The sequence below is a fragment of the Tetrao urogallus genome (genome assembly GCF_951394365.1).
Source record: "Tetrao urogallus genome assembly, chromosome: 10".
Taxonomy (NCBI): domain Eukaryota; kingdom Metazoa; phylum Chordata; class Aves; order Galliformes; family Phasianidae; genus Tetrao; species Tetrao urogallus.
In genome coordinates this window covers 15541291-15564188 of record NC_136823.1, presented here as the reverse complement: position 1 = coordinate 15564188, position 22898 = coordinate 15541291, and the positions used below count along the sequence as shown (strand labels likewise).

General features: G+C 41.0%; 2 protein-coding genes across 3 annotated transcripts; one reads left to right on the top strand and one right to left on the bottom strand.

The window, feature by feature from the left end:
- Nucleotides 1–923: 923 nt before the first annotated feature.
- On the bottom strand, nt 924–8735 carry ARL6IP5 (ARF like GTPase 6 interacting protein 5; the record flags this gene model as incomplete). The annotated part of the gene is made up of 3 exons (XM_079540395.1): nt 924–1096; nt 1359–1576; nt 8560–8735. 3 exons carry the CDS (start codon nt 8733–8735, stop codon nt 924–926), a joined length of 567 nt encoding a protein of 188 aa, XP_079396521.1.
- Nucleotides 8736–9563: 828 nt separating this feature from the next.
- UBA3 (ubiquitin like modifier activating enzyme 3) lies at nt 9564–22562 on the top strand (the record flags this gene model as incomplete). Of its 2 annotated transcripts, XM_079540552.1 has the most annotated exons (18): nt 9564–9583; nt 9721–9762; nt 12407–12527; nt 13490–13570; nt 15638–15720; nt 16221–16301; nt 16942–16985; nt 17304–17368; nt 18156–18311; nt 18442–18544; nt 19037–19150; nt 20216–20269; nt 20734–20770; nt 20851–20932; nt 21639–21739; nt 21859–21922; nt 22010–22064; nt 22474–22562. In XM_079540552.1, 18 exons carry the CDS (start codon nt 9564–9566, stop codon nt 22560–22562), a joined length of 1392 nt encoding a protein of 463 aa, XP_079396678.1. The 2 variants fall into 2 exon arrangements, with proteins under 2 accessions (XP_079396678.1, XP_079396679.1); XM_079540553.1 differs by lacking the exon at nt 9721–9762.
- Nucleotides 22563–22898: the final 336 nt, after the last annotated feature.

The following is a 22898-nucleotide window of genomic DNA, read 5'->3' as shown; positions in this document are numbered from 1 at the left end:
CACATGAAAACACACATACACCTTCATCTACAAAAAGCTGACACAGAATAAAGCAGAACAAGGTAAGTCCTAAAGTAACAGTGTTTAAAAACATCAATGGGGTGGAAATGCAACTCATCTAGCTTATCCGAAAAATTTTTTCCTCCCATGCTTGGGTTTAGTTACACAAGGAAGTTCTGCCTCTCTTGCAGAGAAAAGCAACTTCTAGAGATCAACAGAACGAAGATTTCAGGGAACACAAAGGTATGTTTTATTGGAACATAATTGGAACATATTGGGAGGCACTGTGCCTTATATACTCTCCGTGCTTGGATCTATTTAGACTGTTCCCCAGCTACCAAAGGAGGAATGTGAGGTGAGGACAGAACCCATATTGGTTACAGGTATTGCGCAGTTTTACCACTTGCCAGTTAAGCTAGCAATGTGGTCTCAATACAAGACCACTGGAGTTAGGGGTGTAGAGGATGCAAGAGATACATACTTTCAATACATTCCAGCTCACCTTGACCACTGCCAGCATGAGGGTGCTACACATAGCAAACTGGCTAAACTGCCATCTTGGAGAACTGAGATGAAAGGAGTGTTACTCTTACTAACAGACAAATTTGTTGCAAGATATTTAAGAGATTGCATTCCATTGGTTTCCATCTCTTCTCCCTTCATCCCTCCAAGAAGAAGAGGCAAGCAAATACGTTTAAGTTGGTACTTGTGTAAACACCAGAACATTTAATTATACAACAAAAGAAGTTACTCTTTTAATATTCTTAGAGGAGCCCTGAATTCCTTGGAATACTGTATCCTGCAATTATTAATCTGTACCACACGTGCATTTCTTGTTTTGTACACAAACTGAAAGCAAGCTTGAACAATAGTAAATAGCAATTACACTCTTGCAACAGGTAAAAACACCACATTACAATTGCTTACTCCTTTACTTTAGATATGTAGTCAGCCAGTTTGTTGATACTATCCTCCTGCTGTTCTAGAGCATCCAGTATGATACCCATTGGGGTCTTCTTCAAACCTATTTCTTCCTTTTTGTTCTCCAGCTTGTTCTTTATGTTCCGGAGCCTCAGAGAAGCGTGGATAAACATCACTGCACAACAAAAACACATTTATTAATCAGTAACGCCCAATGAATGTATCAGCTGGAAGAAGATCTCTGAATGACTGCTTCAGTAACTGCAAGTATCTATTTAATAATAATAACACTCAAGATGACTTGTGGTGTTTTACGTGCCCCCTTCCCCCAGTCTTGATTTTGCTTTAGAGAGGGTACAGCCATTAGCTGCTTTAGTCTCTCAAGACTGATTTGAGAAAGCTCAGTTCAGCCCTCAGAGAATAGCAAAAATACTTACAGAGGAGAGGAAGAGTGATCCCAAACATGAACACCATGACATCTCCCAAGTAGGAGATCAAGAAGTAGCTAGACAGCATGATGACTATCACAAACGTGGTTGGGTACTGCTTCTTCATCCTGCGGAGTATGTCCTTGTTGTGTGACACCCACACGAACCCCAGGAACACCAGGACCACCACGGTACCACCAATGAGCATATTCAGGGGACTCAGAAATCTGGAGAAAAGAGGTGAGAGAAAAGAAAAAGAAAAAAAAAAATAGGGACCAGGAAGTTTGTTTCAGAGCTTTTGTGAATTGTGTCCATGCAGCAAACATCTAGCTTGCTGGTATCTTTGCTGCTAGGTAGGTAAATAGCTATCTAAGTCATTAAGAAGTCAGTTGCTGTTGCAAAAGTCTTTATTGACTTCTGCTTTTTACCCCAAAGCAACTGAACAAGCAACCTTTAGCCATGAATTAGCATATTTAGATAATCTTCTTCTTTATGTTCCCTTCTTGAACATAGCTGAGGATAATGAGAATTTCTGCATCACATTAATAGACACATTTAGCACTAGATTGCCTCCCACCCAGGCTATCAATGCTTTTGCTTGACATCATGCTCCAAGTCAGCCAATCCCAACAGCTCACAGTTCCAGTGATCGGTTACCCAACAGGCTGATCTTCACATTACCAAAACCAGGATCAGCCTACATGTTCAGGTCAACTAGTTTTTATCATCTTGTCTGGATTTACGAAGGGCAAAAGGTATGGGAAATGTTGAGTATAGAAGGTTACTTCACTGTTATTGTTTATGCCTTCAATACTTATCAACTTTGGCATACAGTGTTTGTGTCAAAACAAGCACGTGGAAGCAACTTACTGGCAATTTGCTACGGTAAGAAGGCAATGTTCATTATGCCCAGCTACCTAAATTGCTTACAGTTATAGAAAAACTGCAGCAGATCTTAGAAAATAGCATAATACTGATACAAACTATTACACTAACTCCCCTGCCAAACAAACATTAGATTCTGAGGTAACTTAAACTGAAGATATATTGTGTGGGTAGGTGACAGGAAAGGAAGGTTTTTCCCCAATTGAAACAACTGTTAGGAGCCTAGACTTTCAGCCCATGATTTCTTCTTTTAAATGTATTTATATTTTGCTGTTCGGTGTAGTGCTTTATCTCTGAATTATCCCCTTTAACAGTTCACACCTGACCAAGGTTATTTTATGGACCTGCAGGAACTTACCACCATCGGCACGACACACGAAAGCCCAGTCCCAAGCAAATGTGTCTGAGAGTCAGATGGAACTGGACACGTGGGGTAAAGGTCTTGCAGGAAGAAGAGCCAGGCCTGGCAAAGGGGCGACTGCTGAGGTTTGTGTTCTATTATTGTTATTGGAGTTACCAAGCAAACCAAGCCACCAAGTGGATCAGCTCTGGACTATAAACAGCAAGTCCCTTTTTGGGACCAGGATGAGAACATCACCTGCTCCCAAGTATTTAAGAGGTTGCTTTGTCCTCAGTTTTCACCGATGACTCTGTTTAGCTTGTTTCTGTGCTTGTACAAAAGCCAGCCTCAACTATATTTCACTTCTACTGAAATAAGCTGTGTGATATCCTGTGCATTCTGATTTCCTTGCTTGTATTTCCACAGCCCTAATTACACAGCAGCTGAGCGCTCCGAGCAGCTCCCACAGTGACAGCAGCATAACACTATTCCTGTAAAGCAGTAAAGATTTTCTGCCATAGACCTTGCAGTCAGACTTTCTGTTCTGAAGTCATGGGCACAATGACTCACCACTTACCCCAGTGCTGAGGAGGATGCTATGGTTTGTGGTCTGTGCTTCACATCCGGCACAAGCTAAAGAAATCTCTTTCTGGACTGGCATGTCAACACTGTACCTGCAGTGCCAGAGAGCATTTCCCTAGAGAACAAAGAACCCCCAGAACGATTTGAGAGCCTGGCTCTAGACTCTGTAAGTCATTTGTGCCAACAGGAGACAGGAGAACTGGATAGAAAGAGATTAGAATCCAAACTAGCTTCCCACCTGCTTCTGCTACTCATGCTGAAGAGCCAGCATGGCTATTTGGAAACGGCGATAGGGCAGACTCACTTCTTGCATCTGAGTCACTCCCTGCAGCCAGCCAGATTATATTTAGCTCTGAATTGTCAATCCTAAGTTTCCAGGCTGGAAAAAGTGAACAGTACTGCTCTGGAAAGAAATTGGCTTCATCTGTGTTCCATTGTAGCCAAAGGATGGTGACTCGTGACTGCACCACACTAGTGTCCTGTTTACATACATGCAACTGGACATATGGGATTCTTAAAGCAGAAATCATCTCGGCATCACTGCTAGCCTGGAGTAGAAATGGCCAAACTTACTTGGATTGTTCCTAAAAAGTTACTGAAAAAATAATCCTGGAAGGAACAAAGGGCCTGGCAGAGCTCCATGCTATGTTCTCCAGGCGTTGGGTAAATGCTCACAAAGCTTTACCTTCCCCATCCTTCCTCTCATTCTCGTTACAGCTTCAGAAACTGCTGGTGAAAAGCAATCCCCCTGTGTTTATAGAGAAAAGACCAAAGACTCTTCTGCTCTATGCTCTTTCTGGTATTACATGGGTTCTGTTACTGACTTGCTGTCAGGGATGTGAAGAAAAAAAACATACATTCAAAAGATCCCATTTTCTTGGGGAGAGTTAATTGAATTACATGTTTTCTCAAGTGGGCTGCATTCCAATGCTTACAAGGAAACAGTGAACATAAGTATCAAATGAAGTCATTCAGAGCCACACAAAAACAGATGGGGGATAGCAGTTGCCACTAAAAACTGGTATTCAAATTATCAGCCATGTGTCCACAGGCTTCAATATTGTTGATTACAGTACTGGATAGGGTGTCACATGCCAAGCTCCCCTCTACTGTTTGAATCACCAAAAGAGCCAAATACACAGCGCTACCTAAAATTCTCCTAGATATTTATATATAGATAGCTCTTCTCCAGCAGTGGCATTTTTTCAGGAGGTCAGATCTCCATTATGCAGTTTCATTCAGATCTGCTGGCACACTTCTCTCACTAGCACAACAGCTAAAGACTAAAAAGGAAAAACAAAAAACAAAAAACCAAAAAACACAGGCACATTTTTTTAGAACACATATCTGGGGGGAAATGAGAGCTGTATAGCAACTCTAGAAGTCCTCTTCTAGTCAAACCATCAGCACTGACATTGGCCACATTTATATACAGATCGAGACACAGCATAAAACATTCATGGTCAGGCAAACAGGCTGGGAGTCTTTCAAAGCAGCTGAGACAAGGTAAGTGGCCAGCCATTAAGCATGTTACAAGATACTTTCTAAAAATAATTCTCTTTAGGAGGGATTTGTAAGACTCCCAAATACTTAAAAATGTAATGCATGGAGCTATTAGCATGGCAGTGTTGTGGTAACTTGATTTTGGGCTGCTCAGATATCTAAAGGGAAGAAATACTCTTCGGGAGCTAAGGAAGAAAACTGTTCTCTCTCACTACACTGAAACTAGTCAGTATGGCAGGACTGAGCAACATTTGGTGTGCAAACAACCTTGAGCTCAAAGCCTCCTAACAGGATGCTCTACTTTATTGCTCCCTCAGGCAGACAAGATGCGGCCCTGGTAGGATGCTGCAGCCTCCAAAACAGCAGGAACAAACTGGCAAGGAAAACTGTCGCCTAGATTTAATGCCACTGGTATCTCAGGGCAACAGTAAGTACCTGCAGTTACTCCTCTGCTACTGTAATTGCTGTGATATACAGTAAAAAGAGGGGTGGAAAAAAAAAAGAATAAATAGAAGAAACATTCTGTCTGTCTGCAGGCTCCAGGGACACAAACACCATGCTGTGTGGACCAAGGCTTTGGGACACTGTATCAGTTGCAAGCTATACCAGAAGATAGCAGAGGAGCTACTTACTGGTGTGGGAGGAATACTGGTAACTATGTAGCTACCTCTGACAGCAAAAACAGATTCATTTATTTAATTTAGTTTCCCGGATTCAGCCTCCTAGCAGCAGAGATAACCACTAACTCGGAGAAGTCACAGCTACAGCATAGAGAAAAAGAGCTGGGCAAGACTCATCTTTAGCTCAAGGCAGAAACCTCCAGCAGCACAGGCCCAGAAGTCAGCATACACTAGAAGCGGTGGGCAGGCGAGAGCAGTTTCCTGCTTCCTTCCTCCTCTGTTTTAATTGAAACAACATTACAGTGGAGAGTAAGTTCTGCTTCTCCACTCCCCATACTTCTGGTTTCAGCTCATCTGAAGTTAGCATGTAAACCTATGAACGGCATGTTGTCCTCTGATTTGTCACTAACAAATCTGAGCACAGCCAGGCAACAGACCACAGCAGCCACAGGTTTAGCAAGACTCCTTTACATACTGTTTCTCACTTAGGCTGCTTTCAGAACAGGAGCTGGAGTTCTTTCTGCACTCCAGAAAGAAATCGCTGGACCTTTATGAAGGTTTCTGTATGTTTGTCTTCAAAATGAAGTTTTTATCCACTTCGTGAAGTTACGTAGCATTACATTGCAGCAGTAGGTTTTGGAGCAGTGTGCTGCACACTTCTGAGTATTTCATCAGGCATTACAGAAACTACAAATGAGCATTTTGCTGCTCTGCAATTCTTGTTCTCTTAAGGGAATTAACTATAAGCAAGTCAGCTAAGGCAGTGGTCTGGGGAGGAAAGAAAATAAAGAATTAAAAGAAAAAGACACCCACACACTTGTTCATTGCAGGGGTTGTACAGATGGCCAGTGGATGTTTAAATGACAAGAGTGCAAAACGAAAGCAACATTGAACTTCAGGCTGTAGAGAAGACACTGTGCCAGAGGATGCAGCACTCTGAAACCCATTACACTTTTTCATACTATCACTTCTGCACATACTATTTTTTAGCAAATGCGAGGCACCACAAGCCTAAAAGAAACATCAGTTTAAGCAGTCAGTTTGAGAACTGCAAGACAGAGGAGCCTTATCAGACTAGGAGAAAGTACAGACAAACACTGCTTACCGGGCAGATTGATTGGTTGGGAGAGAGTTGCAGGCTGTTGGGAGTGCTGTGCAGATATTTCTTAAACTTAGTGCCTCCCACAGTCATAGAATCAGGTTGGAAAGACCTCAAAGATCAGTGAGACCAACCACGACCCAACTATAAGAACGCTGCACCCACAGTAAGGTATTCCATACCATACAGAGATGTGGAGATGGTGAAATGTTGAAGAGGTCAACTCTGTTGTCCAGGAGGCAGTACGTTATGCCACGGCAATAAGCACCGCTGCCCAGAGATTTCTTGATACCACAAGTACAGTTTCCATCTCAGCCCAGCATTTACCACAGCTACCACTCCGTTACAGTAGCCAAAATATCCTCTCTGCATTGAATGCCTGTCTGCATAATTAAGATGGCTTAAGAACAGGTAGAGTGGGTCACGGGCAAAGCTTAGTTTTGATCACAGAGACCTCTGCTCTAACGGTTTCAGTAACCCTGCCTGTAGGCCTACACATGGTCCTGGGGTTCCCAAAAAGCCATGATTCATCACTTATCACCCAAGCCCACTAGAGGGTGAAGTGCAAGACTGCATCTTAGTCATCAGTGTGAATTTAACTGGGACACCTTTCCTGGCCTTTCTCCCAAAGCTACAATCCAGCCAACAGAAAGACCTTTTATTAAAAATGAATGGATAGCTTTTCTTTATTGAAGTGCTATCCTGTCTCCTTTAGAGTTTTCCTCCCATTCTTCTACTTCAATGTTGGAAGAAGCAGGTCTGCCACATATCAAAGGCTCTAAGATGCGCAATAAAACAAATTCACTCCAGGTTCTTCTCATCTGTAAATTTTCAGTGTAGCAGGTTATTGTTTAATGACAAGATACTGGAATTACGTTTCTGGTATTCATCTCAGTCTTGTGTGGCTCTGCTCCCTACCACCACCTCAGCAAAATGGTGGGAAATAAATGGAAATATATCACCATCCTTGATCTGATGTGAAATCAGAGAATAAAAGGGGGAAGGAATTCAGGAGTAAAAGCTGCTGCCATTCCAGTTTTCCAGTTGAGGATAACAAAATTATTCACTTTTTTTCCCCCAGCTTTTTGGGGCAAACTAGCTGTACTCCTGCCTTCCAGCACTGGAAGTCTCTTTACTGTCTAATGATCTGCTACTGAGTTGAGTACAGTGTACGGATCTCCACCAAAATTAAGAAGAAAATCTCCCACGGCCAAACCCTTAGCTGAAATGGAGCAAAGAGAAGAGAAAAGCAGGGTTCTGAGCCTTTCCTTTCATAAAGCACAGGACAAAACTCCCTGAGCCCAGAGATTCTCCACTGACTCAGATGCTGGGTCAATAGCATCAGCAGCCCTAAAAAGTTACAGATTGCTTCATGAGAAAAAAAAATGGATAGGAGGAAAAACGTAAGCTGCTGCAACATATATGATAAAATAAAATCCTGCCAAAACCAATCTGGCCTAGTGGCCAGGCAATCCTCCAATTTAAGCATTTGCACATTGTTTGCTGAGGAGCGTAGGAAATGTCTTTCAAGTTTCCATTTTAAAAGCTCAATCGTCACAGCTTCTACTGCAACTCCTGACAAAGAGCTTCTAGATTTCAAAGCAGTACTTAAAGAAGAGTCGCACAGGCTTTAATTCTAATAATGATTAGGTTATTTCCCAATTCTCCCTAGGGAAGCTACAGCTGACACGAGACATGAAGGTCTCAGTTTCACAAAAATGGATGGGTGCTGTGCTTAATTTATATGAAAGGTTTTCAATCTGCGCTAGGTCAGGAATAAGAAAGGCTTGTTCTGTCCCTTCGGCATAGGCTTAAAGCTGTAACAGAGAGCAGAATTTATCTCCTTATTTGTTGGAATTCAGAGTGAAGTTTCTCTCAGCTTGACAGCCACGCCAGGCAGACGAGGCAGGAAGCAGCGATCGCCTCAGAGCAGCCAGTGACATCCTGCACCCACCGCTGCTTTCTGCCAGGCACCCCGAAAAGAGCCGGGCTCCTTCAGCTCGGGCAGCCCGTGGGAAACAAAGAGCAGCTCCCAGATTTGCCAACCAGGAATTAAAAAGCACGTCCTAAGAAAGCCAGCCCCCACCCAACACACAGCAAGGGCGGCCGTATGTTTGGGAATATCGATGCCGCGCCACGCCGCCCCTCACCCCGCAGCCCCACCGCCTCCAGCTCACTGACCCCACGATGGCGACGACGACGGCGGCCACCATCAGATAGTTGGTCTGGTAGTAGAGCAGGTTGTTGACCACCCGGTTGTTCCATTTCGAGATGTCCTTGAAGTCGGGCCGGGCGAAACGATCAGAACCGGGGAAGAAGTCCTCCCAGGAGCGCAGCGGAGCCACCTGCACCTCCATGGCTGCTGCCCCGCCCAGCCGCCGCGCAGGCCTCGGGCTTCGAGGTACCGCCCCGGGGCGGCTCCGGGCCGCGGGGAAATGGGAAAAGAGAGCCGGGCACGCAGCAATCCGCGCAGCCGGCACGGCGTAGAGGTGCTTTCGTCACCGGCCGGTTGTACGGTCTGTTTGTTTGCTCTGCACAAATGTCACTCGTTTGCTGCGTGAGAAGCCGGGTCGCTGTGCCCTGAAAGCGGGGCGGGACGCAGGCTGGTGGGGTTTCTGCAGCCCGGGGTCACGCTGAGGGCTGGCGGTGAGGACCTTGAATCTGGACAGCAGCTGCGATGATTCTAACTGCTCCCATTAAAACATTTTGAGTGTCTTTACGCTTTGTTTCGCACGGCTTGAACGCACGCACCTGGCACGGGTGCGTCCCTGCACGCCGGGTGTGGCTGCGATGCCTGGGGTTTGTGGCAGCTTCTCAAATATACAAAACATTTGCATTCCTCAAAGTGCGTTCGGGAGCCCGAGGCCATAACCGCGATCTGCGGGAGCTGCGCGGCTGCTTCCCAGCTCTGCGCATAGACTGTGAGCAGCGTGCTTCTGCGCGCACCCAGACAACAGAAAATACTTGAGGCATGGTAGAGCTGAGTGCTGGAGCTCCGTCTCACAATGCTTGTAGTGTAAGCTGTACCGCGCTCTCAAGGACCCTCATGAACCCCTCGCCCCCCCCCTCCCCCCCGCCTCAGCGGCCATGGTCGCCCGCTGTGGAGACGCACCGCCCATGATGGCGCCGCGCATGGCGGGAGCCCGGCGGCGCGCGGGGCATTATGGGAAGCAGAGGGAAAAAATATGGCGGATGGTGAGGAACCGTAAGTGCCCTGTATGTGCGTGCTCGGCCGCCCCTTCCCCACGCTTCCCGGGGACGGGTGGGCCCTGGGGTCCCCTCTCCTTCCTCCCCGGTCTCTGTAGCGCGATACTGACCCTTCTTTTATTCTCTCTCTTTTAGGGAGAAGAAAAGAAGGAGGCTAGAGGAGCTGCTGGCGGATGGGTTAGTGCGGGGCTGCGGGCCGGCCCGGGCCAGGGGCAGGGAGAGCGGCAGGGGCAGGCAGCGCTTGTCGAAGGGTGGCTGGCAGCGAAGGGAGCCGCAGCCCCGCAGAGAGGTTGGGCCAGCGGGCGGCTCTGCTGTGAGGGCCGCAGAGAGGGGCTGTGGGAGCAAGAAGATTGAGGGGGTGAGAAGGAGCAAGGGAAGGTGGAAGGGCACTTGAGCAGCAAGGACTGGGGAAGAGGAATCTCCTGGGGAGAGGACCGAGGGGCTCACCCGCAGCGCGGGGCGGGTTGCGGGCTTGAAGCTTGGCATGATGGAGGCTGGTGTGCTGAGAGCTTTGTGGCAGGAGTGGGAGAGCTGCTGCTGGCTGGGACCTGGCAGGGCTACTAGGCTAGGAACGGGTGACTCAAAACTAGCCAAGAGTGAATACTTCAGTCTACAGAGCAGCTGCTTCTGCTTCTTAAAGCTCTAAATTCTGCGCAGCCTTGAAAACTAACATGCAGAAGTCTCTGACCTCATCTGCTTCTGTCCCTTGACTGTTCCCCTCCATCTCCTTGTGGCTCTCTTCCCAAAGCTCCCAGAGCTGTACTGGGGTGCGGGTCACAGAAACCCCGAGGCATGCGGGCTGTGGGGGTGCATGCCACGTCCTGCACAAGCATGGAGTGTTGGGTGTGCGAAGGTGGCAGGGAGAAGTGTGGGCCTGAAAGGACTGTGGTGCTCTGATGTTTTGAATAAAATCTAAAACGCAATGAAACACACACAATTTTGGTAAATTCACGTCTAATGACGTGAATGCTTGGTTGTGCTGTGACAACACAAGAATAAACCTGTCTCTGAAGCTAAACATAACACCTCATGTTGAGTTGCTGGTATTTTTCAGATCTCCACAATGTCCAACTCTGTAAAAACTGAGATAATGTATTTGCAAAAGTGAGGCAAGGTCTTGCCATGTGAGCACTAAAAAGAAAAATTCACATCTAAACAGAGAAGTACAGCTGCTTAGTGGCTGTTTTTATGGCCTGTAAAGAAGGATTAAAGAATCAGTCACCAGGCTTAACTTCTGTACTTGTTTCCAGAGCAAGATAAAATCCATAAAAGCAATTATTATGATTTATATTCATCCATACTATGTTTGCAGAAGTTGTTATTTCATACACATCCTGAAAACTGGTTTAAAGCAGCTGAGACTGGGATTCAGTGGAGGAAGTTTTATTGTCTTCCTGCCTTCCTAAAATCTTACTTTGATGCAAACTGAGAAAAGCAGGTCAGAGGTGAAAAGATCCTCTATGAACTAAACTCTTTTTAAAGAATTTATTCAACTGCTGGGTTAACATACCTAAAGCAAACAGTTGACCAGGAAAGAGTCAGCAATCAAAATACAGGCAGAATCCAATGTTTATTGTTTTTAGTTAAGTTTTTCTCCCGTTACTGAAAACCTTTTGCAAAACTATGACTAGAAGTTGGAGCCATCATACTGTTTTGTCCATCTTCTGAAATCTCTGAAGATTGAGAGATTTGCTGTCTAGATGTGACCCAAGGGAGTGACAAATTCTAAACATTGATCAACAGTTATTGATGTAAATTCTCTTCGTATTTCTTCATAGGTGGAAGCAAATGATGCTTCTTATCAATGACGATCCAGCCTTTCAAAGCTCATTTATAACCAGCTTAGTTTTGTATTAATGTAGAGCAAACAATCATTTGTATTCACGTCTAGAGCTCATACTTGAAAAGGGAGGTGTGCTGTGTTAAGCAAAGGCTTGTTCCTTGTAGGTGATCTTACATTAGGAAATGATATAAGTGAGCTGATTTTGAGCTATTCCAGTAAGTCTCTTACCAGTTTAATTTTATAGTTGTCTACTACTAAAAGTGACCTGCAAAAGGGGAGAAAGGGTAGTGGGAGTATTTCATATAAAATTCTGCCTCTGTAGTTTAGAAGAAGAGAACTGCAAGTTTATTTTTCAGGTCATTTAGTAACTACTAACAGGCTCAGGAGACAGCTGGAAAACGAGGGTGTCATAAATACCATGGTACTCATGGCAGGTGAAGATTGTTCAAAATTCATACCTTTTCATGCTTGTTTAAGCTACTATAAAGATTCAGATGTGATAGTGCTGGGGCACATTAGTGACGCTCTTTCAGTGCCTCACGATTGCAGTTACACACTGCACAACTGCAGTTAACACAGATAATTCTGTTTTGTGAACTTTCTTGAAAGGTCTATTAAAAAAAAAAATGAATGCTCAACTTTGTTGAGGAAATAGGACCCTCAAAATCTAAAGGGCAGCTTCTTTTTTACGCGTTCTCTTAAAATGTGAGGGAAATAAAAGCAAAAAGAGCAGACCCTTTTTTTTCTTTTCAGGTCAACTTTTACTAGTAAGAACAAAATCAGTGGGATTTATTGAAATGCCAGTTTTTATCTTCTGCATGTTTGTATTACTGCTTACTGGGTCCACCGATGAACCCCACTCCTGCAGATGTTCATGCACATTACTTACACGTGTAGATGATCAACATAAATATGCAGATACTTTTGCATGGCTGATCAGTAATTTATTTTTAACCTATATGAGAAAAAGAAAGCACGTTTTATAAGTGTGGCTATTTCTCTATGGTTTTGCAGCTGAATTTACTGTGTTCTGTGCAGAATGGCTGTTGATGGTGGGTATGGGGACTCTGGAGACTGGGAAGGTCGCTGGAACCATGTAAAGAAGTTCCTCGAGCGATCTGGACCGTTCACACATCCTGATTTCGAGCCAGGCACTCAAGTGAGAAACACTTACTTTAAATAAAAAACAGCAACAACTGTAGTGTGTGTTGGAAAGTAATGTAAATGGTTTCACTCATTGACCATCAGCAGTATATGAATAGTAAACCTGCATGAAGGCTGTGTATTTCAGTTGGCGAATGTTGTTATTTTAGAATGTGCTGTATTCTTTTTATATGCTTTTATTTCTAAATTGTAAACTGTTAACTGCAAGCTTGCCATCACGTGTAGAAATGTATTTTACGGTACAATAATAATTATTCTCCATCTTGGAGTTTCACATGAGAAATAGCAGTGTTTGTCTTTTGATTTTTAAATAATTAGGCATGGTAAAAAATTTCTTGTACTTGAAGAAATTAAACTTAATAGGAGTACTGACAGAATTGGGAAAGATATTCCATAAGGAAAAGCAAAATTTGGGCTCTCTTAATTTTTTTCTACTGTCCTTGCTTTGGTATCTTTTTTTTCAAAGCTCACAGTTGAATGTGTTGAACCTTTTAAATTTACCATTCCATTATTTGCTACTTTGACTTTAGTAGAATAGTTAACAGAAAAAAAATTATCTGGCCAGCAATGTTTTCTATCTGTGTTTATTTTGTATTATATGTAAAAAAGCTTCTTGGAGGAAAAGCAATAAACTGAAACGTTTCCTTGAACTCAGTAATAATAAAATAGAGCTTTTTTTTCACAGCCAAATTAATACAAAGAGAATACTGATACCAAAGACTTGCTTTCCTTTAAGTAGAGATATGGGAATTACATGAACTCAACAAGAGGTTAAAGTTCAAGTATAATTACTCCTGCAAGCTTAAACTGTTTTACTTATCTAACTTGTTTTATATGAAGCTTACTGGGTACTGAAAATTTATGATAACACAATAATAAGGTGTATGAAACAAAGGACAAATCATCCATTTTCCCATATAGTGTATTAATTTTTTGTTTGTTTTATATTTTCCACAGGCGCTTGAATTTCTGCTCAGCACATGTAAAGTACTAGTTATTGGAGCAGGAGGATTAGGATGTGAACTCCTGAAAAACTTGGTAATTGCTCAGTTTTCATCCTTTTCTTATAATCTTAGTTATGCCTCGAAATGAGCTTGAAGGGTGGTAGTGTAAGATGTTGTACTTATTTACTTATAACTCTTTCAAAGCTTGTCCTGAGGAGCAACATGCTGCTGCTTATGAAGTGTAGGAAAATATTCATTTACAGCCTTAGGTAGGGCCTAATGCTGGGAATTTTCCCCAGTTATGAGAACCTGGGGGATGAACTATAACTAAGAGTAGAAAATAGAGAGTTCATTATTAGCAGCCAAAGCTGAAGTTAGTTTTTTATGCATTTGGATTACTGCAAAGAGAGGCTGGAAATGCTGGACCCAGTAGTAGAGCCAGTCTCACAGTGCCTGTGGTGACCTCCTCCTCATTGTTGGAATCCATTTGGCTCTCCTGAATAGTGACTCTCAGTAAACATGAGCTTATCTTCAGAGACTCAGGAATCCATCTGTACTGCTGAATCCAGTCTGTGTAAAAAGCTTCTTTATTCCATCAGACCAACATGTGCTATCCTGTATGGAAGTGGCAAAGGAAGAATAGGTCTAAGACCAAAGCAAATACACTATGGAGTTCTGTAGTTCTCTTGACAGAGCATTAGCTGGTAACGGATTCTCTGTGTGCTCTGAGAAGCAACTTTTAAGTGTTTAAAAATGCAGCCACGGGACAGTGTGCTGTCTGACATTTACCCAATAAATACCTATGAGTTTAATTTTTCAATTTGTTTTTCTTCCTCACAGCCTTTCGTATTTGTTGTAATGTATCACTTACCAGCACTTAGTTTGGACTAACACTGTAGTAACTGCAGTTCATATACTTCAGCAGTAAAAACTTCTGTCCTTACAGTTTACATGGAAAATGTGTGGATTGATACAGTAAATTATTATGAAATACAGTTTCTATATCAGCACTTATGAGTTGATTCAGTTTAGTATGGTTTTTATTTACTGCTATTTCACTACACTACGGATTACCTCCAAGCTTGATAAACCATTCACCTCATGTGAAGTCATTTCAGATCAGTTAACTTAGGGTTTCGAGTTCCATCACTTGTGAGTAATGTTGTTCTGCTTTGTTACTGTTCTACTTAAGCAGGATTTTGCTTGAAGAGACTGAAAACTACCCAGCAGTTTTCTTTCTTCAAAAATGTAGTGCTGATGGATTTAATTTCTGACTGGAGCTGCTGTACTGTGGGCTTATTGGAGCATAACAAATTCACTCTGTTGCTGACTTATTTTGAGGAAGGACTTGTGTTAAGCATTTTCATAAATCTGCCATATGTGCTCAATCCCCACCATTCAAAGGGATTTTAAGTTACCATGATTTATTTTTATAATTTTCAGAAAGAAATGCTCATAAGTAGATCTAGATGATGTTCACATGTATTCAGTGTCTTTGACACATCAGTAAAGATATCTTAAGGGCTCCAACATGTATGTTCCTCATGTCTCAGGCCCACTCTTCTCTTTATTAGGCTCTTCTGATCTGCTTTGATAATACTGGGCAAAAGCTGAACTCTGATGTGTGAAACAAAATGAGTGTTCAGCACTAAAGGTACCCGATACGACATACAGAAATTCTTACTGCTTTTCTTCCAGAGGTTAATTTCTGCTCTGAAAATCTTTAGTCCTCTTGTTCATTTGTTAATCAGTTTCACAGTGCAGCATTTAGTGCAGTTATTCCACGTGGGATGTAGAAAAAGCATAAAATAAGAAGTTTGAATTTTTTTAAGTGTGACAAAATTGAGTCTATATGGAAAGGGAAAGAAAAAAAAAGAGCATGGGACTCAATTTTATGTGTCACTTGAGACCCCACAGAGCATTTCCCTTCTCAAAAGCCAGTGCTTTGACAACTGAATTGTTGCTAATTCCATCTGTCCAAATACCAGCATTAGCAACCCAGCATTTTAACAAAGAGAGCTGACATGCTGATCTGCACAGGGAACAAAGAACACCTACATTTGTTCCTCCAAAGGTTGCCTTTTTGGCATTCAGAATGAATCCTGCAGCACTGTAAGCTTTTCATTGCCCATTAAGCGAGGTTGCCTATCTCTTTTCACAGGCACTGTCCGGTTTTAGGCAGATCCATGTTATAGATATGGATACCATAGATGTGTCTAACCTTAACCGACAGTTTCTGTTTCGGTAAGTGTTGTTCTCATGATTAGTTCTTTGTATCTAAACAGCACATATGAATACAATCACTATTTTGATGGGCAAAATGTCATTAAAGGTTTCTAAACTTCCACATCATGATAGTAAAATAGTACTTGCAGTTAACTAAATGTTAGGCGTGATTTCTTCTTTTTTCTTTCTTTTTGTCTGAGATCTGTGTTGTTGATGACTGATGAAGATAGAGACACCAAAGTATAATGCATGCAAATAGAAATTGTATTTTTCCTGGTGTCTTTTTTAAGTCAGATTTTTTTTGTGGGTGTGTGGGTATGCTGATAACAGTTGTTTCAGGGATAAACTTTGATAACTCTGGGGCTTTCACATCTAATGCTTTACAGGAATGTCTTAATACTATCCATATCAATGTTGTCCTACAGTAATAATGAATCACTTGATTCAGTATTCATAAATAAACTCTCAAAAGACTGAACGTTACAAATTAATCCATTTGTAATTCCTTTTTTTTCCAGACCAAAAGACGTTGGGCGACCAAAAGCAGAAGTTGCAGCAGAATTCCTGAACAGTCGCATCCCCAACTGTGCTGTTGTAGCGTATCCTTTTAGAGTGAAGTAGCCCCAAAGACTTCAGAAAGCCTAGAAAACTCTGTGGGTGGTGAGAGTATCTGAAATATTTTGCTGCAGTCCTTTTTTTTCTATACAATAAAGAACAGATTTCATTCAGCTGATGGTTGAGAATTCTTTCCCAGAGTGGCTTTGACATGCGGTAAATATGCAAAGGGAAACAAGCCTGAGCTTTAAGAAACTGTTTTGCATTTTCCATGGAGTCTTTATTCAGATTAGATATTTTCATTTTCACTGAGATGTTAGAATTACAGGTTTATTCATCAGAAGGTTTTGAGTATGTGGTGGTAAGACTTGTTCAGTTATAAACACAGAGCAGCACTGCTGATGTAGGACTTCGTAAGAGCACGTGTTTTGAGCTTCCTGAACAGTGTTCTCTTCTGAGCTTTCGCCTATGTGCGAATGTGACATTGCCTACCTTACTTGTTTTACCACTTGCTACAGCATCAGCTGTAAGAACTTTGAATATTCTGATCACTTAGTTTTAAAAGAAAGCCTCATATAAAATCATAGTGACGGATTATATCATGCTTTGGCTTTAGACTGGCAAATAGAAAACAATAAAATCAAATGCATTATAAATATATTCCTTTATTGTGCTTACATTCAGATATTTTAAAAAGATTCAAGACATGGATGAAAGCTTTTATCGACGTAAGTGTTTGCATTTGTTTGCATGCCAGACACCATGGTGCTTCAGGGGAACACTGCAGTTGTTTTTTGCTGTTTTCATGCTTGCTAGATTGCTAATTATTTTAGACTTCTACAGTGTGCTGATTGTAGACTGACTGTTACAGATAAAGCTTAAATGTACACAGATAAAACTTAAATGTATCTATCTAGGTCTTGGTGACCTAGGAAAAGTAGTTAAACTACAGCCAGTTACTCTGGAAAAGTTATAGACAGAATACATTGGTTGTCTTCAGTAGAATGCACTAGTATAGACTTTAAATATCACTTTTTCCCCCCTAGAGTTTCATATTATTGTTTGTGGGCTGGACTCTATAATTGCAAGAAGATGGATAAATGGCATGCTGGTAAAGTATTAAATTTTTGTAAAGCCTGGTTATTGCTTGAGTATATGTAACTAAAATTGATGAGCTTTGCATAGAATATATCATTAAAATGAAATAAGGGCTATTCAAACTCACAGCTGTGTGTATCCTCTTCTGCCTTACTGTTGTTGTGAAAAGGATAAAGTCCATGCTCCCACCTGCCTTTTTCTTGAGGAGTGTTAGTCAACATGTGCAGTGCCTTGAAGGGGTTGTTTCAAAATTAGGGTGCCTAACTGGGACACCGTTCAGTTGGGTGTGTTTCGGTATGGAAGTTCCACAGCCTCTCTGTATGCTACCATTGTGATTTTTTGTTTTTCGTTAGCTAAGTGCTTGCATTTCTTCTACCTGTAAAAGTTGTCTTCTGTTGCCCCGCTGTTACAACATAGAATGTTACAACATAGAATGCTGGGCATTAAACTGAGCAGGTTCATCACTGCAAGTCTGTTTAAAAAGGAGTCACTACTTACCAATATTAAACCTAACAAGAATTGAAAAAAAAGAAAACATATCCTTCAAACAAACCAACCAATTCTTCTGGTTTACTGGTAAGAAAATAATGGCGCTTGCTTTGTGTGTGTGGATTTGGGTGAACATGGTAGATAGAAGTCTTGTGCATCAACAAATATGCAGTGTTTTATGGACTTAAAATAGCCCATATACTAAGTCTGCAGTCTTATTTCATACCATTAAGAATAAACTTGTTACTGATTTTTTCCTGCAAGTCGTGAAATCAAACAAAAGCACAGCAAAGTCCACTTTTGTTCGCTAGATGTCATTTTTGCGTTACGAAGATGGGGTACTGGATCCAAGTTCCATCATACCTTTAATAGATGGAGGGACAGAAGGTTTCAAAGGAAATGCTCGTGTGATTATTCCTGGTATGACAGCATGTATTGAATGCACACTTGAACTTTATCCACCACAGGTAATTAACAGGGATGTTTCTTTTTTTTATATGTATTCCATTTTCTGGTTTGGTTGTTTCTTTTCCATCTACTATACGTCGTAGATTAAATCCTTTTTTTCTGTTTTTCTCCCCACCCCTGACTACTCAGGTCAATTTTCCCATGTGTACTATTGCATCCATGCCCAGACTACCAGAGCATTGTATTGAGTATGTCAGGATATTGCAGTGGCCAAAGGAGCAACCTTTTGGAGGTAATTATTACATTGCATTGACACTGAGGTAATGTTTCTAATTTTAACAGTTTTGTTTTGAGTTCAGTGTACACACCTACAACCTGACCTTCTAACCAATGTGATGTGCTGTACTTTGGAAACTGGGCCTTCTCTGAGCTGGTGATAAATCTTTCTCTTGTCAGACTCACTCTCCAGTCCATTATTTCTTCATAGGTACTGATAGATATCTGTTTCTCCTACTGTACAGTATCTTTCCTGACTCAGAATATAGCACGTAACCTCTCTATAAACCTGTGAAATTAAGACAGATTGTACATAAAATGTGTTACAACGTAGTATGTTTGTAGAAATTATGTTCTGATTATTTGAAGTGTCAAAGTGTCAAGCTTTTGTATTTAAATGAATTACTGTTTTTTACACAAATTAAAACAAGGGATGTGTTTAGGTAAAAAATAATGCCCTATTTCTGAAGAGGTCTTATAACTGCAACTTGTCTGTAAATTGCTGCAGAAGGTGTTGCTTTGGATGGAGATGATCCTGAACACATACAGTGGATTTACCAGAAGTCTTTGGAAAGAGCATCACAATTTAATATTAAAGGTGTTACATACAGACTCACCCAAGGTAAGGGTATGACACTTGGCTAGTTAATGCAGTTATCCTGGATTGGCATTCTTTGCATTTATTGAAGCTAAGCTGGCAGCTGTGCTGGGAAAGAAATAGTGCTCTTTTCCACTTAACATCTTAAAACAGAAACAAGCAACTCATCTCCTGTGCCAGCACAAATATTTTATGATGAATCAGATGTTTAGATGTGAGTGATGATTCATAGGAACTTCATCTGGGACAAAACTGAACATTCTTTTTGCCATTTTATTTTTAACCTGGAGCAACTGCTACCACATTTTCTGGATCAAAAAGTAGGAGCAAAAGAATGTGATTTGGCTCTTTTAGCAACAGCAGCAGTTTATGCCAGTTTATGCTGCGTAAGACTGTAGCAGGTAGGTTTCTGGCACAGATAAATGTGAACTCCACTTCTGAGATATATATGTGCAAATGCCTGCACAGTTTTGAAGCATTTGAAAACAGCTTCTTTTTCAGATACACAGCAGAAAGGAGCTGAAGCTTCAAGTTTTTATGTGTATGTTCTTGGGTATGAAGGCAATACAGTTAGTCAGTAGCAGCAAGCCAGACTGCTTAGGAATTTGCTGTCTTTTTTGGAAGGCCTGAAAAATGAAAAGGGAACCTCTTTCTTTCTTAGTACAAACCTGTATGTATAGGAAAGCTTGCTAGATATTGGTCTACGTACTGTGCTGTTTGACTGGATGGACTGACTCAGAATTGGGTGAAAGTATAGATACAGCTTGGCAAGCTTGTTCTTGCACAGGGAATATCACATACAAGTTTTTCTCCTTGCATTTTCCCAGTTAACCAGCAATAGAACTGAGTTTTACATTAATTTCTGGTGCTAAATAAATACAGCATACTCGTATTTTAGAGTTTATTCACTAAAATAAATAATACGCCAAAGTACTTGAGCAGCCTGCCATTATACTTTATCGGTATAGAAATTGCTGGAAAGTGCTTGAAGTATCTTTGGATACACCCTTCTGTAATTATTCTAGCTAAAAATAATCTTTCTCTATAGTTCTGGAAAAAGACAAAGCTATATATGTTTTGTTTTTACAGGGGTTGTAAAACGAATTATTCCAGCAGTAGCTTCTACAAATGCAGTAATTGCAGGTAGGCTGGAAGAACCAGAATGTCATTTCTTACTCATTTCACCTATCCTTTATCAACTTTTTATTTTTTGTAAGGTAGAAATAGGAAACCTGGGGAGGAATAACTATACTTTTCAAATGGGAGTAATTTATACTTACAGTCTTACTGTTGTTTCCCACTTGGAGAAACTGAATTATTGTGTATGAATTTTAAGCTCATGTGTGACACAGAGTGAGCGAAAGCATTTCAGATATGAGAAAAATAAAAATTGGAAATACAGTATGTAGGTTTAACATAATCTCAGATTAGTGCCAACTATGTGTGGTGGTAGTGCATGGAGCTGCCTTCAGGTGCTTGTTTTTCCCTTTCTGAAGTTGTTCTGGTTGCTTCTTTGTTACAAGTTTGTGCACTGATGTCTGCATGTTCTAAGATGGATGTAGAAAACAAACAAATTGGTTTTTGTTGTTTCTTTTTTCTGATTCCAGCTGTTTGTGCCACTGAAGTTTTTAAAATAGCCACAAGGTATTTCATTTCTTACTAATTACATACATGGCTTCCAATGTAAGGACATGTATTAACATGAAACGTGTTTGTCATTGTAGTGCATACATTCCTCTCAACAACTACTTGGTGTTCAATGACGTGGATGGATTATACTCGTACACATTTGAAGCTGGAAGAAAGGTCAGTGCTATGAAAGGCTTGCAGGGTTATTTCTGTGATTGTTATTGAACTTACTGCAGTTTGTTTGTGTTTGAAACTCACTCACTATTGAACTTCTCTGGTCCCTGGCACTATACTCAAGTATTTTCAAAGTTTTAAAAGCAGAAATTATAATGTTATTACTCTAGTTCTTTTCTAGGATATTGTTTTCAGCATGCAGGATGTGGAATTTTTTATTGTTCTAAACCTTGTATGCTTTTGGGGTGGTGTTTTGTCCATGTAGCATAAGGAAGTTGGAGTGTTAATCTCCAGATCAACAGATACCCTGTTTGATGCCCTTATAACAAAAGATTTTCTTCTACTCATCAATTTACCAGAAACTGTTGCACACTATATATAATGACATATTTAATTTTTGCCTGCTCAGCCAGTTTCCTAATATTTCAAAAAGTAGTTTCTGGTGCAGGGGCATTCTTCAGTCAGTTACTCTGTAGTCAGTGCTGGTACTACATTGGTATCTGAAGGGTTTGTGATGTGACCTGTGGAGGAAAAAGTCCTTGGCTTTTTTGAAAGCGAATCCTGAAGATTTCACTTGTTCTATGCAAAGCACAGCTTATGGAATAAAATACAATCTTAAGAACACTCAGAAGCAAATCTTCTCACAAAAGGTTATGACAGCAGTTGTTTTGAAAGACACAACCTGTGCTCCTGTGGTGCTCTGTTGTAGGAGAACTGTCCAGCTTGCAGCCAGCTTCCTCAGAACATTGAGATTTCTCCATCAGCTAAACTGCAAGAGATCTTGGATTATTTGACAAATAATGCTTCATTGTAAGTAAGCAACTATTCTGACTTAGCTAATAATTTTAGGTAATTTTTACTTATATTTTTGTCTGTATCTGGGTTTTTTGTTTGTTTGTTTGTTTTGTTTTTTAATGTTTTTTATATAGGCAGATGAAATCTCCTGCAATCACTGCAACCATGTATGGAGGAAATAAAACACTTTATTTACAGGTAAACAAAACCCGCTTAATTTTGTTACATAGTTTTATTTAAATTTACATGCCTGAATTTGACATGAAAAATTTTGACTTTTTTCAGACAGTAGCTTCAATCGAAGAACGAACAAGGCCAAATCTTTCCAAAACACTAAATGGTAACATACTGTTGTTGTCACATATAGGTTTCCAAGATACACTTGTAAATAGAAAGATAGTCATTTGGTTTCGCCCCTCTGTATGGCATGTGTTGCTTCATTGTCAAGTGCAGCTTGCTCTTTTTAGACTGTTCTGAGGTGAACTTTCAGTTGCTGCACCAGGAGGTATTACAAAAAGCTGTAACAAAGCAAGCTGATAACTGATGTAGGCTGAAGGTGCTTTAGTGGTTGCTTGTATAGGTTTTGATAAGTTCTGTTAGTTTCCCAGCTGAATTAGATGAATATTGGTTTAGCTAGTGAGTAATTTGCAGCTTTATTTCATTGTGTGTATGGTTTGTGTGAAGGACATTCATATCTCTCTATTTTTAAACGTGGATTTGCTATATTTAAACTTCTCTTTCTGTTTTAGAGCTGGGACTTGTTGATGGCCAGGAGCTTGCAGTTGCTGATGTTACTACGCCACAGACGATGCTGTTCAAACTTCACTTTACCACTTAATTTATGCATAAATAAGCAGGTTATACAGCAAGGGAAATCTGTACCCACTTCGTAAAACAAATGTACTCTGTGGATCTTAAATTAACTGAAAAGTTCATGCTAGTACTGGCACTGCTGAAGGTTAGGTAATGCAAATGAATCACCATATTTCAGAATTTTAAGTAGAAGCCAATATTTGGTGGATTATATTTGTATAAATACTTATTAATGTACAGAACTCGGATGTATAGGAATACACTTTTTCCCAAGTTTTTGTGTCAAAATGTTAATGCTGATGCGCTTTCAGACACATGGAAATTGTAGAGTGGCCAAAAGTCTTCTTGTCTTTTTAATTTT